Genomic DNA, 21,316 nt, shown 5'->3' on the forward strand with positions numbered 1-21,316 from the left:
TGATGCTCCTTTGGTTATGAACAGCTCGTGCTCATGCAAGCGTGCGTGTGGTCCATGAGCGTGCACATCTCTGGCTGCAGTTTCACTTGCCGCCAGAGGTGGCATAGTTCTGCAAAAACTCAGAATCTTGCGCTATGCACCTTTAAGTTTATAAAAAACAATAGTTATGAGTAGGCTTACTCTGAACTTATTTTAATTGAGTCCACTAAAACAATGATATAAAGCAACGACAGTGTAACATCAATATTACTCATCTTTGACTGAAGCACAGACTCTAATCTCCAGTACAATGGTGATGCACAGAACTAATGAATTAAACTAACAGATCTCTATCATCTTGCAAAAACACATAGAACACGTAAATTCATTTTGATGCAGTTGATTACCGTTAAATTACGCTTCATTCTGTTTTTTTCTTTTATTTTACACATTTAACCCTTTTAACCCCATGCAAAATCTTCCTTTTAAGTGAACACTGTTGGGGTAACACTGAAGCAGTGTTGAAGTTAATGATATAATTCAGTGATTAACTGATGATTGAGCAGTCGTGATGAACACCTGATGTTAACAAGCAGAATCACTGAAGGACAGAGGAACAAGATAAAAAAAGCGAAACACAAGACCTACAACTGACTTAAGACATTACATTTCTCAAGAGCTCAGCTGAGGAGGATTAAACAACTCTAAAAAAATAGCTTTACCAGCTTCACTTATTACTAACCATATTGACTTTATTTATTGTTTCATACGTCTACAGAAATTCCCATTGAGAATTAACAGAGGTTTAGATGTTAAGATGTTGTTTTGTTTCAGTTTATGTTACCATTATGGAGATTAGTGTGTGCTTTAGTTGGGCACTTGACCCTTGACTATAAAATTGGTTTGTCATTGGCTGCTGAAATTGTGTGTTTTTAAGACACATTTGTTATGGTAGAAACAAATCCAACAAAAATTAGATCAGGTGTTGCTGGTTATATTTTGATTATTACGTTGTCACATTTGAACAATAGCTTCAGTTGTACACACACAGACATCAAGAATCAGCCAGTGAATCTCAACAATGGTGACAATCAACAAAAAAATATAGCCTAACATCAAATCTGAACCTCACAAAACACACTATTAAAGTAAACACAAAACCAACAGCAAAAATAAAAGCAAAAAGTAAACATTAAAGGAAATAACCAGAAAATTCAGCTGCATAATTTATTCATGCCGTAATGCATGCTGGGAGTCATGCACGATTTTTTGTACTATGCTGGTACCCAACATGCATTGCAACATGACACTTTTTTGATTGTCACCATTGTTGAGATTCATACACTGATTCTTGATGTCTGTGTGTGTCTGCTTAGATATTGAAGTTAAAAATGGACTGACCATTAACTTCTTAAGATTCTTAATGTTTCGGGTGGTCAAAATTCCGATAGATCTTGAAATGTCAAGCAACAGTAATACAGTAATCAAAAATACATAACATCATCCATAAAAACTATTTACAATAAAATAGATCAGTAAAATACACAGCTAGATGATGAATGTGTCACTGTCATCTATAGCAAATGTATTTTAAAAGCACAACTTTCACAGCCAAATAAAAACTAATGTTCAGAAATAAAGGGTCAAGAGCCCAACTAAAGCAAACACTGATCACCATCATGGTAACATGAAATGAAAATCAAATGACATCTAAACCTCTGTCACCTTTTAATAAGAACTTCTGTGACCGTCAAAAAGAAATAAAGTCAATCTGGTTAGTAATAAGTGAAGATGGTAATGCTGTTCGTGGAGTTGTTTAATCCTCTGCTGAGATCTTAAGATATTTAATGTGTTTTGTAAATCCGAATTCACACACACCACGACAGATTGGCGCTATTCAAACATTCAAATGATGTCCACAAATTAGTAGAATCTACTTATATTTTATTAGTAATGCAACTTAAATAAAACTTAAATAATTTAATTAAATTGTAATTAAATTCTTTATTAGATATAAAAAGCGGGCTAATGGTGCGTTCACATCGGACGCGAATAGCGCGTCAGGCGCGTGTGATTTCAATGTTAAGTCAATGCAAAGACGTGTTTCGCGCGTAAAAAAATCCTGCGGCGCGAATGAGGCCTAGAGTGCGGCGCGGTAGATGCGAAACTTGACGCGTGAATGGCGCGAATTGAGTGTCTGGCGCGTTACGCGCGTTATGTAGTGCTTTTTGTGTATTCACGAATTTGACGCGAAAAGTTCACGCGTTTGCCGCCCGAGTTGAAAAATCTGAACTTCTCGTGCAGAATTTAAACATTTAAACATTTAAACATTTCTCGTGCAGCGGCAAATGTCAGGAGGACTAGCCGAGGTAAGGCTGTTCCAGGCGGGTTACATGAGCGCTGAGCGCCCGGATCGCCTGGATCTCACAACTCCGAAAACGTCGATACATTTTTTTAAATAGACGCTATCTTTATAAATAAACCACAGATTTGAGCTTTAAACAACTACATTCTCGACTGAACAACTCTCAAAACTAAATTTCGTGACACAATAACACTAACAGTAGTATTTTTAAATTTTGCGGCCTTTCTTGCAAACTTTCACCTCTGACAAGGTGAAACGTCAAAATCGCGCCTGCCGCGTCTAGTGATACGCTTGACCACTTTGTGTTAATTTGCGCGTCAAGAGCGAATTTCGGCAGGCATGACGTGAACAGTCTCTGGCTCGGCAGGCATGACGTGAACAGTCTCTGGCTCGGCGGGCATGATGTGAACAGTCTCTGACTCGCCGGGCATGACGTGAACAGTCTCTGGCTCGGCGGGCATGACGTGAACAGTCTCTCGCTCGCGGGCATGACGAGAACAGGCTCAGGCTCGGCAGGACGAGTCTCTGGAAGGGCGGTCTTGGTAGGACAAAACTCTGGACGGGCGGTCTCGGCAGGAGAGAGATTGAGGGCTTCATGCTGGAGATTATAGATACATCAGTTTCAGTGATTGGAGTAAATTAAGAAAGTGAGTGGGATGGAGTGGAGGTCCAGGGTTGGAGGAGGGGGAGCTATGGGCCAGTTGATTATGGATGTTGTCGATCTTGGTTTTGAAGAAGGAGAGGAACAAAGCACACTTAGAGGTGGTGAATGAGTTGGAGATTGTGTCCATGGGTTTCAGAAGTTTGTTGGATGTGGAGAAGAGGGTCTTGGGACAGTTGGAGCCGGATTGGATGACAGAGGATTAGTGGGAGGAGCGGGCAGAGTTGAGGGCGTTTTTGTATTGTTGTCTGTAAAGTTTATAGGCTTCCAGGTGGACAGTGAGACCGGTTTTATTGGTGAGTTGTTCCAGTTGTCGGCATTTGGCTTTGAGGAGGCGGAGTTGGTTAGTGTACCAAGGGGCGGAGTATGTGAAGGAGACAGATTTGGTTTTAAGGGGGGCGATGGTATTGAGACAGGATGAGACTATATCATTGTAGGCGTTGACGAGGACAGTTGGGGAAGTGTTTTGGGAGTCAATAGAATTTGCAATGGTGGTTGTCAATATGGAGGAGAAAGAGGTGGGGTCGATGGATTTTAGGTTCCTGAATAATACTGTGCGTTTTTGATTGGTGGGTGGAGTTGGGATAAGGATGTCAATGGTAATAGCCAGATGATCAGAAATGGTGAGCTCAGTGTGGGTTATGTTGTTGATGGTGGTACCACAGGAACAAACCAGGTCTAGTGCATGTCCTTTTTTGTGCATGGGGAAATCAATATGTTGGCTGATGTTGACAAATTCTAGAATGTCCTGTAAATCGGTAGTAGTTTTGGAGTCTGTGGAGTCAATGTGGATGTTTATTTATTTATTTATTTGAGCATTAATCATTCTGCTCAAAAAGGAGAGGGCTGAAGCTATAGCTTATAATAGTACCAGGAAACCGTACAAAAGCAACAAAACAAACATAAGAACAACATCAATAAATAGTACTACAATAGTACCAGGGAACTTAATGCAAAAATAACAAAACATCACTAGGACAACATCAAAAAAATAGTACTACAATAGTACCATCAATAAATAGTACTACAATAGCACCATAGAACATAGTGCAAAAGCAACAAAACAATCACAAGGACAACATCAATAAATAATACCACATAGAACCAATAGTACCAGAGAACATAATGCATAGCAACCAAACAACCACAATGTCAACATCAATAAGAAAACAAAACAACCAAAGATGATTATGTACACTAGCAATAATGATTGCACCTAATGCTAATTCATTTCTTCTTCTCTATATTTTTCAAAAATCTTTAGTTTGTATTTATACTTGAAATGATTGATGTTTGAACATCGTTTCATCTCTATCTCTAAATTATTCCACAATTGAACCCCCTTAACTCTAGGACTAAAACTTTTCAGAGTTGTACTATGTTTCTGCGGATGTTAAAGTCACCTAACAGAAGAATGGATGGAGATATGGCACAGAGCTGGGATAGAAATTCCGATAGATCATAGAGGAATGGGGGTAATTGAAATGACCAGGGGTTTAGTGCTCAAATAAAGTAGGAGTGGGGACTCTCACATGAACTCTCCTTTTGTGAAGATGGAAAGTCATGCAGGTTACAGATTTTACATTTTGACTGAACTAACCATGCATTCATATCAGTGTTATTTTGGAGCTAATCTATTTTTCCAGAGTGTAATCTTGATGTGTAGCAAAAAGTTTTATATTAGTAGTTTTGGCAAGGCTTGAATTGATTCTCTGTGGTTGTTATTGTTAAGATATTGTTTTACTTTCTTGTATGAACAGCAAAATGAAAGAGAGACAATTTAACCCATGAGGCACCATGAGGTCAACTATAATTACTGCATGTGTACTACAAACGCACCGCTCTTATCTATGTTATTCCACATACTCATATCATTTAAAGCTGGAGTAGCCTACTGTTTGAAGTAGACTGTCTGGTGACCTTCTGTCACACAATCAGAAGGTCAGAACATCAAAGCAGGAGCAGGACACTCATAACGTGAAAAAAAACAAACAGCAGATGATGATAGATAGATAGATAGATAGATAGATAGATAGATAGATAGATAGATAGATAGATAGATAGATAGATAGATAGATAGATAGATAGATACTGTAGGTTGGTAGATAGATAGATACTGTAGGTTGGTAGATAGACAGACAGATACAGTAGATAGATAGATAGATAGATAGATAGATAGATAGATAGATAGATAGATAGATAGATAGATAGATAGATAGATAGATAGATACTGTAGGTTGGTAGATAGATAGATACTGTAGGTTGGTAGATAGACAGACAGATACAGTAGATAGATAGATAGATAGATAGATAGATAGATAGATAGATAGATAGATAGATAGATAGATAGATAGATAGATAGATAGATAGATAGATAGATATGTAGCACGCATAGCTGCCTAGTTACTGAATGGCAATCACCTAATTAGATCCAGGTGCGCTATAGGTGTGTGAGTGTGTATAAGGAATCTTCATGCGTTTGTTGGAGCGCGTTGACTGCTGCAAACTTGGACGCTGACTCTCTGAGCTGAGCCGTACAGCAGCTGGGTATGTTACTATGGATAAATAAACATTTAATTTGGGGTGAGCTGTTGGCTGTACGCCTTCTGTTTGTTATTTAGTATGCATCCCGGGCTGTGTGGATCACCGTGGTTTGATGTTGGAAGGGCTGATTTGCCAATAATCAGGTGGGTAAACTGCTAATTTAATGGGTGAATATTCACGAAAGGACTTGCTGTTTATATCGTGTTCCCCTCTGTTTTAGCTGAAAAGACCAAGAGCTGGTAATGTCCGTGTGATCACGGACATGATTGGGACCGTGACCTGGCTTCCCCTTCCTTTTTGTTTTTTATTTTTCGGAATACTCTCCGTGTTGCGCATTGCCGCATACAAGCAGACAAGCCCCCACATTAAGTGAACTTGACGTCGGGAGATTGTGAGACCCGAGTATTAGTCCGTGTGGCCGTTTAGCCACCCCCGCACTGAACAACTGGAAGACTGTGCGTACCTTGATTGTCATGTGAATGAACTCATAAGTTGATGCGAGTTAGTTGAGTGTATTGAGTGTTTGTTTATCGTTGGAAGTGACGTGGTGTGTGTGTGTGTGTATGTTTGTGTGTGTGTGTGTGTGTGTGTGTGTATGTGTGCGCGCGCGTGTGTGTGCGTGCGTGTGTTCGCGTGAGAAAGAAGAGTAGTATTCGTGTGATGTTAATGGATCATGAGCTTAGATGTTGGTGAATGTGTAATGTGATTGCATCTGTTATTTTGTTGCTTTTGTATTTTTTTGGAGATCAACTTTGTATTTTTTGTTTATTGATTTGATTTGTGACAATTTGATGTTTAATGTTAACTATGTTGGACTGGCTATGAGGGAGCGCTGACCACTCTAAGTCCAAGTTAATGGGCACCCCTGTTCACTGAGTGATTTGATTCTACATTTTCTTTCACCTGAATGCACGTGTGTGTGGTGAAGTGAGTACATTAGTGTACGTTTGAAGTGCGTAGTGAAGTGGAATTGAGTAGGTTTTGTTATCTCCCCCTGCCATCTGACCTGTTATATTGATTGTCTTATTGGTTTGTTTATTTTCGTCTTTATTTTGAAGCCATATCCATTCATTGTCCGTTGAACTGTGTGTGTGTGGAACACTTTTATGCTATCTATAAATCAAGTATTATTGTTATATTTTCTCTATATTCACGTCTCTGCCATATCCTTGTGGGAACGAACTTGTGTCCTTATTGGACACATTATTTCCCTGGGTGAAATTCCCAGGGTGGCGTAGACGGTATTACGAGGGGTCAGGTGTCCAGTTGTCCTGGTCCACCTCTGTTGAAATTATCATTGTCCAAAATAACGAAAACCACCCCTTGGGTGCACCATTTTTGGCGCAGTCGGTAGGGTCCCACATACATTTTTGGCCTGAGACGTGAATTTGTTTGTTCCATATTTTGTGGGGTGAATGTTGTAATTCTTTGTTTTCTTCTATTTTTGTGTTGAAACAGAGCGGTGGTGTGCACGGAACGTAGTGATGTATGTCTCGAGACCGGTCTTGGTCTCGAGACCGGTCTCGAGATCACTTTTACGTGGTCTCGGTCTTGTCACAGCCTTGACGGTCTTTGGTCTCGGTCTTGTCTTGGTCTCAGACCTCTCGGTCTTGTCTAGGTCTCGCTGTCTGACTGATAGTGGTCGGGGGATTTAGCAATACAATACTGCAATATCCACAACGACACAACGTTCGATAATGCAGCATTATTAATTATTTCGCGCCCTTCAAATGCAACCAATCACATGCATGTATTTTTTGTTACAGAGCTGTTTCGGCTTTTTAGAATAATGTATATCTTAATGGTCCAGTGGTAAAACTTTCGCCAACCGTGCCAGAGGTTCTGGGTTATAATCCGCACTCGTATAGGTTTTTTTTTTTCTCGTATAGTTTTTTTTTTTCTCATCAAAACCGATTATGTTCATCAGTGGTTGTATATCAAGCAGGGACACGTTTGTGTGCATTATGTTTTGTGATTTCACCAGAACGAATAGAGAGTATCCGCAACGGATTGAAGCGCGCGTCCGAGTGAAGACAGTGCGGCGTGCGCGCGAGCCACACGAGAAAACACTGTATCCGCGCCACTGATCGCAGCGCAACGAGCACTTTGATCACTTGATTTAAAAACCACATATCAGTGACATGATGGGTTTTAACTTCATTCAGGAGATTTTGGGTAACTGCACAACTGACAGATGACTTTGATGGAGGAGCAAGATGGTGTTTGATGTTTTGTCAGATGAACCAGTACCAGTCATGTCAGTACCAGTCAACAGTACACAAAAGTTAAGGGAGTCTCAATCCTCTAATAGTGCAGTAACAGCCGTCATGCAATTGCTACACAATTGATCTCACCCAGTTTGCAAAAAACATTTACAGTGAGCTCACAGTCACACACACGACATGGTCTGTCTCTGTTGTTCTGAATGTGTAGTTGAAGTAATACCGTCTAATATGTATTGAATGTAAACTGCGGCTGAACCCTAGTATGCTGCTGTTCTTGAATTCATTCAAGTTATTGCTTAGCTTCAACACTAGTCTGTTTTTTCCCCTCCGGTCTCGACTTGGTCTTGGTCTTGGTCTTGACTTGGTCTGTCTTGGTCTTGGTCTTGGTCTTGTCTTGGTCTCGATACCCTCTGGTCTTGGTAGTGTCTTGGTCTCGGTTTAGGCTTGACTACAAGTCTAACGGAACGTCCTATCTGTTTTTGTTGGTAAGTTTCACAGATTTCTTAATGATGGATGAGGAATTACGTGAACTGCGAGATCTAGTGTTACAGATGCGGGCTGAAAATGATAAGTTGAGACAAGATCGGACCGATACAGCTGAACCCAGACCTGGCCCGTCTAATGCGTCCTCAGCACTGCCTGTTGACCCTCCGCCTGCAAATGCTAGTGTTCCGGCTGCGGAGAGGTTTGTGTTTATACCACGAGATTGTAAGTGTCCCAAATTTAATGGTAGAGCGGGACTGGGTATAAATGAATGGTTTGACGAGGCAGAGGCCTGTGTGAGGGTTCGTCATATGTCCATTGCCGATCGCGCATTCTTTTTATTTGATCATTTGGAAGGGGAAGCTCGGGAAGAAATTCGATATCGCCCAGCGATAGAGCGGGAAGACGCAGAGAATTTTTTTTTTTGCATTGTGCAAATTGTACGGGTGCTCCCAGTCCTTTGTGGCTTTACAAGAAGCATTTTTCTCTAGGAGACAGCATGAGGGAGAAACCCTATTGGAGTTTTCTTTGGCACTCATGGGTCTGCTAGAGAGGGTTAAACAGCGGTCGCCCAGTGGTCTGCCAAATGCTGACTCTTTATTGCGGGATCAATTCGTTGAACATGTACGTGAGAGCAGCCTCCGTCGAGAATTAAAGCAGCTCGTTCGTTGTCAGCCAAATTCCACCCTGTTGGAAGTGCGAAGTGAAGCTATACGGTGGGAACTAGAAGGGACCCCGGGAGGCGCTAAGGGCCGTAGCCATTCAGTTCCGTTGGTTCAAGGCTTCCAGTAGGGCTTTTCAGAGGTAGGTGACAGCTCACGCTCACTAACACAACTAGTGTCTTCATGTCCACACTTAGATGTCCATATTGGTGGGGTGGTTGTGTCTTGTTTAGTAGACACTGGAGCAATGGTGTCTACAATTACGGAGACCTGTTTTTGTAGGCATTTTGAACCGTGGGGGCAAGACCGCTTGAAGTCCTGCCAGTGGCTGCTATTGCGTGCTGCAAATGGGCTTTCTATTCCATTTATAGGTTATTTGGAATTTGATGTTGAATTATGTGGGCACATGGCCTCTAATTGCGGTATTTTGGTTGTTAAGGATCCCCCAGGGGGCATTGGTTTCCAAGCCCCTGGCGTACTAGGGATGAATGTCTTGGGGCGGTGTTACCAGCAGTTGTTCGGGCAGCATGGTACTGCACTCTTTAACTTTCCTTCTGTGGCAGGAGTACCCACCCTCGTGAGGCAGGCACTGCAACAGTGCCATCAAGTAAACACTCATTCTCCTCCTGGTTGTTCAGGATGGGTTAAGGTGCGTGGTCCTAGGCGGTTCTATTACGTTAATAGCGGCAACTTGTTCAGAACAGTTTGCGGATGGAGTATATGTTGGTCTCGCCAGCATTGGTTCGTGTCGTCAAGGGCACAGTTTATGTGCCAATACTTAATGTGGGTACTTTAGATGTTATGCTTTTCCCACGCAGGGTTTTGGGCTCTTTAAGTAGCGTACACGTGGTTCGTTTACCAGCAGGCGTTACAGAAGTTCGTTCTAACACAATTACTGCAGGTTCGCCAGTTGCTCGCCCTGCGGAGCGAGCGCAAATAGACGCGGTTAAGTTGGGTTCATTACCTGATGAGGAACAGAGTAAGGTTAGGGTCTTGCTGCAGCGGTATCAGTCCATTTTTGCCGTCCATGAAAATGACTTGGGCTGCACGAATCTCATCTCTCACGACATTCCGTTAGTAGATGAAACCCCTGTGAGGCAGCGGCACCGACGTATTCCCCCCTCCGAGTATGAAACCGTCCGGGAACATATAAACCAGTTGCTCGAGTCCCAGGTCATTCTGGTGACAGGACAGGAAGAAGGATGGTAGTCTACGCTTATGCGTAGACTACCGTCAATTGAATGCTAAAACCAGGAGAGATGCTTTTCCACTGCCCCGCATAGAGGAGTCGCTGGATGCGTTGTTGGGAGCACGCTGGTTCTCCACTTTAGATCTGGCTAGTGGTTACAATCAGGTTCCCGTCAGTGAGGGAGACAAGCCAAAGACCGCTTTTTGCATCCCGTTCGGACTATTTGAGTGGAATTGGATGCCGTTCGGGCTCTGCAATGCTCCCTCTACATTCCAGGGACTAATGGAGCGGATCTTTGGAGACCAACAATATCAATCTCTTCTGTTGTATTTGGAAGACATTGTCGTATTTTCGTCTTCTATTAGCCAGCACCTGGAGCGGTTAGAAGTAGTGTTCAGGCGCTTGGAGGGGGAGAATTTGAAGGTGAAACTGGAGAAGTGTGCCTTTTTCCAGCCTGAGGTAAGGTATTTAGGCCACATTATTTCAAGTGAGGGAGTCGCTACTGATCCTCGCAAGATTGAGGCGGTGATACAGTGGCCCTCTACTGTTAAGGAGCTGCGTTCATTTCTTGGATTTGCCAGCTACTACCGCCGTTTTGTGGATGGGTTTGCAAAGTTGGCTGTCCCTCTACATCGGCTGGTAGGAGAGCTTACTGGAAGCAAATGAGGGGTCAGTTGTCCTGGTCCACCTCTGTTGAAATTATCATTGGCCAAAATAACGAAAACCACCCCTTGGGTGCCACAGATAGATGTGCTGTGTCTCCAGCTGAGCGGTCGCCATCGCGCGTTTATGTGTTTTGGGGGCGTGGCTTTGGAAGGAGCCCAGAAGGGAGGGGGTGGGAGTGAATGGAATAAGTAGCTGTGTTTATTGCAGCCCTGAGAAAACTACAAACACTCGATCTGTATACTCTTTTTTTCAGAGTACTTACATTTTAATTATGTATTGGTATATAAAGACAGTTTAAACAAATTTGGGAAACCGTTTTTTTTTTTTTTTAAATACTGCCTACCCTGCCTTTAAGTAGAATACATTTTTTTTTTTGGTTGTCATTTACCAACGTCCTTTTTACACACTTCTGTGTAGTAGTCCAGTAGGGGGGTATATATCGTAAAGATATGTTTCGCCATCAATCAGAAGAAGAAGAAGAAGAAACATTGATGATATGCTGCATGTTGCTTTATATAAAAGGATAAATATATTGCAATGATGTTGATTGCGTATGATTTTTTTTCTTCTGTTAAATTTCAGTTTAATAAATAGAAATAAATGCACAGTTTATCATTGTCCCAACACTCTTATGTCTTTGTATTAACAACTTTGAGTAAAACATCCTTGAGAAGTTTAAGGCAATAGGTTTTCCATGTTTTCACACGTTTTACAGTGTAATATACAGTAGTGTAAATATATTTTCAATATAAAAGTGGAAATTCCTTGTGTATTATTCAATATGTAAGGGATAATGTACATCCAGCCGGTTGTTATCTGAGAATAAACGGAGAATATCCCGACGTGAAGCGGAGATGGATGGATGGATGGATGGATGGATGGATGGATGGATGGATGGATAATCACAGTGACTGTGCTTTGACTATAATCCTGAGTAATCAATGCTATTTGACGTGAAGCAGAGATAGATAAGATAGATGGATGGATGGATGGATGGATGGATGGATGGATGGATGGATGGATGGATGGATAATCACAGTGACTGTGCTTTGACGGGGTCACTATAATCCTGACTAATTAATGCTATTTGATGTGAAGCGGAGATAGATAAGATAGATGAATGGGTGGATGGATGGATGGATGGATGGATGGATGGATGGATAATCACAGTGACTGTGCTTTGACGGGGTCACTATAATCCTGACTAATCAATTTGACGTGAAGCGGAGATAGATAAGATAGTTGGATGGGTGGATAGATAGATAGATAGATAGATAGATAGATAGATAGATAGATAGATAGATAGAATCATGACTGTGCTTTGACGGGGTCACTATAATCCTGACTAATCAATGCTATTTGACCATCTCAGATTAGTGGCCAGCATGTCATTGCACTCCAATGACATTGCACTCCAGTAGTGTTTGCTAGTTGGCCATTAAGTGTGCTGCACATCATAATCTGTTTTTCTCTATCACGCAGTCTTTTCTCATGTAATGATAGTGTTAAGTGATAGGGCCAGGGTGGCTGGCAGCCTTCCTTGGGGCAAAACTAGCATGATTACAGCTGCTTGTTCCAAAGGTATTTTCTCCATGTTCAAAACAATCATCACTATCATGACCTAATGATCTATATTTAAAATAAATTTGTCCCCTATAAACACAATTATTATGTCGCATGATACAAGCTTTTCATAACAGAACTTGGATTATTGATCTGATTGTTCTGAATAATCATTTTGAACCTGGTACTTACATTTTTTTTAATAGTTAATTTGATATGGAATAATTGATACAGATATAGTTATAGTGTAGTCTGAACACTGAATGTGGAGTTTAATTTCGAAGGTGTGCACTCCCCCCCCCCCCCCCCCCCCACAAATCAATTTAAAGTTGTTTTTTGATTATCTTGACATGTACTGTGAAATGTTATCATCCCTCATATTTTTGTCTTTCACCAGATAAAGATTTTAGATTAATTATTTTAGTCATGAACACACCATGGTGCAGACAAATAGTAGGAACTTTAGAAGGGAGCACTTTCCCGTGCGCTGAATGGCTGCTCTGATAAACTGTTTTGGTCCATATGTTCTTTACGTCATAATATTGTCAATAAATCATCTTAAACTCATTAAAATAGGTTCAGCATTTATAGTTAGGTAATATGCTACTAGATTCAACTCAATTTTAAAAAGTTTATTTAATCAATTGAATGCACAATTGGAATATCCCGCTGGGTTCATTGCTCTTATTGGTAGGTTCGGCGTTACATCACACTGATTTAATGACGCGAGGCTGTTTCCTTTATCCGTGTCTTTAAGCGCTTCTACAGCTGGAGAGCGCGCAGAGCGCACAACTCTTCCGTCATTATCGCTCATTTTCTGCTTCAGCCATATGCCGCCTCGCCCTACTAGAAGATTTGATATCATATTCTGTTTGTCATCTCACAAACCACTGCAGCTTTTTCTCCAGACATTTGCAAAGTAAGTGACATTTTTTCCCTGAATGCCAATGAATGAGTTGCAATATAGCCTACGTTCACATTTTTGTTTAGCAGAGTCACTCTTTAGTGACTTTAGTGAGTCTTCTCTCACTTCGTACTTTTAAACTGATTGTTCTTTTGGATTTTTACGCGATTGTTGTTTTCTTTTTCACAAGCTCGGTTTATTTTAAAGATATTTCGAGTTTGGAATGCTGAACATTGTAGGCTAAATTATATTTATTTTAGAGTGTGAAATTAATTATGAAACGGTTACATTGAGCGCAATGTTTGTGGCTATTTGACGAGAGGTTAGTAGTCTAATACTTTTTCTCGTTGTCCTCATCTGCGGAATTTAAAGAGAGCAGTTTGATGTTTCAAACTTTTTATTTTGATATGGTTGTAGTTTGCTCATTTGAAAAGCTGCGGAGCGGACACGTGTATTTAAGACGAATTGTTCTGTATTAATACGAATTGATAATGTGGTGTAAAATTAACTCAAATAATAGGTCAATGAAGTGTAGATTATTTTAAATCCCTCATGTATTAATTGATTGAAAAATGTTTTAAAAGCAGTTTTGCACTTGAATTCCCAAGCTATGAGCATATTTTTTTTTAAGTCAAAAAAAGGTTAATAGCCTACAACTGTCCTGATGGCATAATGAAGGAACAAATATTTTAAAAGTTAATTCTTACACTAAAAAAAAGGGTTTTGTGGTACTGGTTTTTTTACCCAATTATTTTTTTGTTAAAGCAACACAGATATATTTATTTTACCTCCAAAACACTATTGTATTGCGTTTAATTAACTTAACCTGTATAATTTCCCACTATTATCAATCGTTAAACTAATGTAAAGGGTTTCATTTCGTGATTCACATAAAACAACCTAATATTGTGATTTCTAACATATTGGATTAAGACGCCATGCGAAGAAGGTTGAAAGGTGCATGACATCAGAGCTAGAAGTCAGCCATAGAAAATAATAAGTTAATCTAAAGGCAAAGTCTTTAATTTCTGTTAGTATTTCGGAAAGTCTGTCCTGGGATGCTTTTAAAATATTGCACAGAAAAAAATATATTTTGGCTGCTTGTTCAAATTGCTTCATTCAAAAGAGCTTAAGGAACATAATTGCTATACATTTTGTCCAAACTTAATTTGATTGTGTTCAATCTGTTTAAATATATATACAATTTAAGTTTACTTAATCCATTTGTGTTGGATTACATTAATGATTTGTTGCATTAACTGAAATTGGGTGGTGCTTGTTAGTTCCCAGCATGCTTTGCATAAAGCTAAATTAAGATAGAATAAATGTTGAAATTAAGTGTTATTTTAAGTGTTTTTGAGAAAATTAGAAAAGAGGAACACTTGATAGTGTGTAATTGTGTTTAATGTACAATTACATTGAAATTATTAGAACCATTTCAATTACAGTGGGTTACCATTTTGGAGAAGAGTGGAGCATTTGGTTAGTCTGTGGACTGATTCAGTTTAACTGTAGTGGCTGAAAGAGCACATACATCTTAACATTTAAAAATGTTAACAAGGGTTTTCATTAATTAATAGATATGCTATAGTCTCTAGAAGTTCAATTGATAAATCTTTTAAATCCAACTCTATCCAATAAACTAAAGCATGTTCACTAAACTTAACCAGTTTAAGGTACAGGGAAGCAATTCCATTGATTTGGTTGGATGTTACTTTTTCACATAGATACGTTCTCATTCAGTTGTGTTGTCACAACACAAGGAGCTTACATAGATTTAAAAAAATCCATTAATGTTAATATAAAATAATTTACTTGTGTGAAACCACTGTCCGTAATTGAATTAAGTTATTTTAAAGAGTCATTTTTTTGAGTGTAAGAGGAAACTCTATTGGCATAATGTTTCATTATTATTTCTTAGATTATATAAATCATTTTGAATGATTAAGCTGTGTACACTCACAAATATTAAATGTTTAAGGAATAGTTTTAAAATGACTTATTTTTAAATGTTATTACTTTTAATTGATGGTTAATTGGACTGTTAATTTCGTTAAAAAATGTTACGTTAAAACCTTTATTAAAAACGGTATACAAGTTTTTCAAAAGTGTATGAAACCCCTATGAATAGAAGAGAGCATGTTTCTATGGCAATGAGTTAAAACTGTGTAGGTTTTAAAAATCAGTTTTAACTAGATTTATAAACTTTTGAAGTAAGAAAAATAAAGATCTTAAGATGTGTGGTAAATGTCTTGAAGTTGGCCATATTGTCAGAAATAAAGTCAAGTCTATGTTTGTAGAGTGAGTACACTTCTCTTCTGCAGTTTGAAAATGATTTTTTTTTTTTTTATTGGTTGAGCAGCTTAGATTTTTCCATTTATTTATTGTGGTTTATTATTTATGTGTTTTTAAAGAATGTAAGAAACCTAACATGAATTTGGGCAATTTGTTTATGGTTAATTGTATTTTGTGTCACTGTCATTCTGGGAAAATACTTCGCTTTCTACAGTTTTTAACAATAGGGAAGACGACTATTGAGACCATAAATATGGATGGTAAAACAAACTAATATTTTCAAACAGGTGTTAGTGTGTAGTGTACAGGTACACTGTAAAAGTTAGACTTAGGCCTACTTAAGCCTTGAAAAAATTTGTAAAGTGAAATAGGATTATGTTGTACCGACACATTCTTAGTATAGTTCACTTACACAAGAGTTCTTGTAACTAACTAATATAATATAGAATAAATAAAATAATATAGAATAAATAATAAATAACATGTAATTGTTACCATTGTTGTGTTTGTCATGCTGAAGTCTGTGTGACTCAAACATCGTCAATTGCAAGATATTGTCACAAATAAAAGGATTATATCAATCCAACTAAAAGTTTCACAAGGTGTTTATGACCTAAGTGTTAACAACTAAATTTTAGAAGATCATTATTTCATATGACACTAAATAAACAAATAAATAAGTAAATAAATAAACAAATACAGTGGTGGCCAAAATAATTAGAACGTTACGATTTTTTTTATGTTTTAAAGGAAGTCTCTTCTGCTCACCAAGGCTTAATTTATTTGATCCAAACTACAGCAAAACAGTAATATTGTGAAATATTTTTACAATTTAAAATAACTTTCTATTTTAATATATTTTTAAATGTAATTTATTCCTGTGATCAAAGCTGAATTTTCAGCATCATTACTCCAGTCTTCAGTGCCACATGATCCTTCAGAAATAATTATAAAATGCCGATTTATACTGAACAGAAACAGAGAGAACTTAAATACTAGTGATAATGAGGGGCACAGATGACAAATCTATTAAAGGGCACCTATTATGACATTTAAAATGTTCCTAATGTTGTTTAGGGAGTCCCCAACAACAGTTTTACATGCATGCAATGACAAAAAACACTTTTGTTGTCGTATAATATGCATTTATTTTTACCTGATTTGCTCACCGACTCCCAAATGATTCGTTCAACGACTCATTTTTCCAAACCCCTCCTTTGCGCGACGCTAATCGTTGATTGGTCAGATGACCCAGCAGTGTTTACAGAGATAATACTTATTGTTTAACACAGAGTACAATGATGCTTTTATCAATTGAATTGTGTTATAATAATGATTATAGTCCACTGCTTTGTAGTTTGTAGTAAAAAACTAAAAATAAGATAAAGAATTTAATGTTATGTTAGCGAGCATATTGTAAAAGCACAATCAGTCTTTGTTTGCGTTAGCCCGATGCATAAACAACGTTTTTACAGGTATTAAAGGGGTCATGACATGAGAAACCAAATTTGCCTTGATCTTTTGGTATATAAGAGGTCTTTGTGTCATTAAAACGTCCTGCAAGTTTCATAGCTTAAGACGTCCTCCCCATTATAAACGAATCATTTATTTAATCAAGCTCTAAATACAGCTCGTTCTGGATCCATGGTAAGAAGTGACGTCACCGTACGAAGTGACGTACCAGCGTTTGCATATGACCGCCTCCGTCACAAGACAACTACGCTTTAAGCGCAAGACTACGCTCATTTCGTATCATTGTCGCGCCCGCGCGCCGCACGCCGCGCGCCGCGCGCCTCACAAGTGTTCAGTCGACGGACAGCGAGTGGGTCTGTGTACAGGGAAATTACGATGCCGCAGATGTGCTGTTCCTGGCTGTGGACAAACAACATCTTTGAATACGCTGCCGAAAGATCCAGTCGTCAGGGGAAAATGGATGCACTTTATTTTTTGCGGACGACCAAGTCACGGCAGTGTTAATTTAAGCGTTTGTTCTTTGAAGGATGACTGTTTTGAGAACAAATCCCAAAATGATGCTGGCTTTGCCAGAAAACTGCTGCTCAAAGATAAGTCCATGCCGACTATTCTGGGCTCAACAACGACGACGCAAACTGTAAGTAATGTATTTAAAACTTTAAACTACTTTTTAAATACGCCGAATCCGCAAATGTTCTGGCTGGGGGCATTAATAATTGATGCATAGGCACTGACGTTAGCCAATCATAACAGTGGGCGTTAACACTGAACTCTTAAAGGGGAAACACCCCCAAAACAGACTGTTTGAATCAGGGGATGAGAAACAGGGTGGGAAAAGGTCATAAATCACTACATTTTAAAAGTTTTTTGTAAAAAAAACTATAGTAATACTATAATTGCACCTAAGGGAACATAATAATAAAATAAAAAAAACCATGTCATGACCCCTTTAATCTATTCTATAAGACAACTCCGAAAACAACGACAAACACTTCACATATTTCAATACAATTGTCATTGAAGACCTAGAAGCTAAACGGTGCTTACACAACAGACAAAATAATTATTAAGCATGCTACATAAAACATAAAAGCAACAATTATTAATAACACTTACAGGTTGTGATACGGAGGAGGAAGCTGATGCAAATACACTTGGAATGAACCTTCCTTCAATATCAGCCCAGCTCGCGAATCCAAGTTTGATTGCATTTAAGTTGGTAAAGCAATCGTCTTCAAAATGGCGCGAACAAAGCACAAGGCTCGGACTAAAGGCTACTTCTGTGGTATAGTTGTATATAATTATGAATTGTAGCCACTTAGTCTTCAAATGCTGACTTCACTTGAGTCGCACTTCAGAACACAGCGTCTCGTCGCCATGACGTTTTCAAGTTTTCCCTGGCCTTGGAGCGCAATAAGTGGGCGTATCGTATTCAAATAACTTGACAAGTTGACGTCATCTAGTCAGAGAAAAAGCTGTGAGGTCTTCTAACGATTCATAAAAATGACTCCGAGTCGACTCTTACTTTTGAAAGACAATAACTTTATATATGGTGCACTTTCATATTTCAAACTTTGCAGGATGTTCTTGTTCACTTAGATCTATGTTACACACTACATGAAAGGTAAATTTCAAAATTCCATAATAGGTGCCCTTTAACATCCATGACAACAAACTAAAGGAAATGGTGCGAACTGAAAATTAAGTCCAAACAGTTTGAGTGTCATATATATATATATATATATATATATATATATAACGTTATTTCCTTTCAAATCAAGTACCTGTGCTTTTTGTATCATCAAATGGAAGAGAATTAGAATAAAACAAAAAATGTTCCACAATGTTCCAAGTGCCCAACCACATGGAACACTATTCACCATAATGGTGAGTTCAAACTAAAACGTTTTAAATCAACATCGATTTATGAAGTTTATGTTCAAAATTGTTCAGTTATATTGACAATTGAACATTCAAGATGGCTTTGGGAAATGAGTGAAAAGACTATTGCAGAAGTGAAAGAAAGATAGGTGGCCAAATAGAAAGATTGAGTCACATTTTCTCTGGCTAAACAAAGCACAAAGAAAGCGGATAAAGAGGAAAAAGACTGTACTGTAATGGCCTGTAATTCTATCTCCTATTTATTGCTAAAATAGTTAATTATCTCCCCTTCCTAATAGTATTTATATGAAATATAATGAGCCATATTATATCTTTTTGCAAATATTTGTTTTAGATTTTTTAATATTTTGACATTGTATTGCACAAATATTTTAGAATATTCTATTATAGTTTTATTATTCCAGTACAAAGAACGTATTTTGTGTTTGCCTCACTTGTTCTGTTTTTCTGTCAGTAGGTGACAATGGTGATAATGGTTTGATTCAGGAAATGGGTCAACAGCAGCACCACAAATGCCAGCCCATGACACAGAGTTCTATCTAAATCTACAGACCAAGAGAAGACGGGTGGACATTGGGGTTAAGAGAATTAGCTCAGCAGCCACATCAACACATACAGCTTCTGCTGTCATCACTGTCACCCGTGCAGCCAAATCTACTGTCAACTTTGATGCCATGAACTCCCATCACAGTAGGAAGCAGGATGTGCTTGAGTGCCAAGGGGCTCATCTCAAGCATCGGGACTCAGGTGAGGCTAAGTCAAATGTTCTCCGCAAACTGCTTAAAAGGAGCAGCTCATATGAAGACAACATGATACCCTTTTCTGGTGCCACTATCATCACCAAGCTACTGAACAGCAATAAGGCAACGAGAGGAACAGGAGGCAGGGAGCCAATGTTCCCCAGGAAAGCAGAACCTGAACCACCACAGGAGGACACTTGCAGCAGCTCATCCCAGGAGAGTGCTAAAGAGTGCCTCTCACCATTTGGACAAATCACAGGGACCCACTTGGACTTGGAGCGGCTAAATGAAGAGCACCTGCAGGCCAAGCGTGCACGCGTCGAGAACATAATTCGTGGAATGAACCACTCACCAAATGCGATGACACCCTCTATCCCCAGTGGAAAAGATTGTGAGCGGGATGGAGACGGAGAAACTGGGGTTCCTGTTCAGTCCTTCAGCCCACGAGAAGGCTATCGTGAGAACAAGAGGAAACAAAAATTACCTCAGCAGCAGAGCTTTCAGCAGCTGGTTTCCACACATAACGAGCAGAAAGTTGAAGAACGCAGGCAGTTGAAACTACAGTTGGAAGACCTGCAGAAACAGCTGAGACAGCTTCAGGAGAAGCTCTTCCAGATCTATGACAGCACAGATTCTGAAGCAGATGGAGGGAATCTCTCAGAAGACAGTGCACAATCTGATGGAATGCTTGGTCATGGCAGTATCGCTGAACACCTCATTCAAAGTTATGTGGCTGATCGAACTAATAATGTGATAGCGGACTTGGATCCGGAATGCGTCCTTGATGAGGCGAGGGTCGTGCTCGGTGAACAAGTATTGCTAGATGGAGAGATGGCCAAACGGGAGAGTTCTTTGAGGAGCAAAGGTTTGATGTCTATGCACGAAGTAGGCAAGCATCTGGCAGAAACCCTGAAGCAGGAGCTGAACTCTGCCATGTCTCAAGTGATAGACACCGTGGTGAATGTTTTTTCGAAACCTCCACGGCCACTTTTACAAGTATTCCCATCACTTCCGGCAACACAGGAACGATTTGCTTTTAACGGGGACAACCCAAACTTCCACACTGCTAATCAGAGACTGCAGTGTTTTGGTGATGTTATCTTTCCCAGGCCATTTGACTCCTTTGTTGGAGTCCCTCTTCCAAGTGCCACTGACCAGACGGAGGCACTTCCACTGGTGGTACAAAAGTCTGTATCTGAACACCACCAGTCCACAGATCTTGGAGCTCAAAGTGGCCACCCACATCCCTCCCTACACACTTCTTCTCCTTCTGGAAATACAAGCTTCATCTCCCCATCATTCCGTCATCCATATCCGCTACCTTTCATGGGTTACTCCTTTCAGAGCACTCTTGGTGCTTCATCAACAGGATACTATAGTAAAGAATCTCCCGATTTGATGGATCTGTCAAGGGAGACCACCAGCATACGGAAAAGAATGACTTCCAGTCACCATCTGATGCATAACCGTTCCTGCTCACCAGTTTACTCAGACAGCACTGCTGAAGGGCTGTCACTCAAGTCTGAATGTAGGGATCTCTTTCCACTGTCAGATATCTCGCCACTATCAGAGAGTACAATATCCTTTTCATAGTAGTGAAAGCTATTTTTTTTGGTGCTTTAGATTGTACAAATCACTTTTTCTCATGCTTCTCTCGTTTACAAG

General features: G+C 39.5%; 1 protein-coding gene across 3 annotated transcripts in view; it reads left to right on the top strand.

Annotated features, from left to right (window-relative positions):
- The first annotated feature begins 13,085 nt into the window (after positions 1–13,085).
- LOC307012708 (prospero homeobox protein 1-like) overlaps positions 13,086–21,316 on the top strand; it is a 56,024-nt gene continuing 47,793 nt past the window's right edge. For 2 of the 3 annotated variants that reach the window (XR_013800667.1, XM_079639671.1), the window contains exons 1-2: positions 13,101–13,256; positions 19,369–21,229. Coding sequence is in view for 2 of the 3 variants with exons in the window: in XM_079639671.1 (XP_079495797.1) it covers positions 19,424–21,229 (1,806 nt within the window). In the remaining variant the exon portion in view is untranslated. Of the gene's footprint in view, positions 13,257–19,365; positions 21,230–21,316 lie in introns of all 3 variants that reach the window. The other variant, XM_079639672.1, reaches the window with a different exon arrangement.

Source organism: Phoxinus phoxinus (genome assembly GCF_949152265.1).
Source record: "Phoxinus phoxinus genome assembly, chromosome: 16".
In the NCBI taxonomy this organism is placed as follows: domain Eukaryota; kingdom Metazoa; phylum Chordata; class Actinopteri; order Cypriniformes; family Leuciscidae; genus Phoxinus; species Phoxinus phoxinus.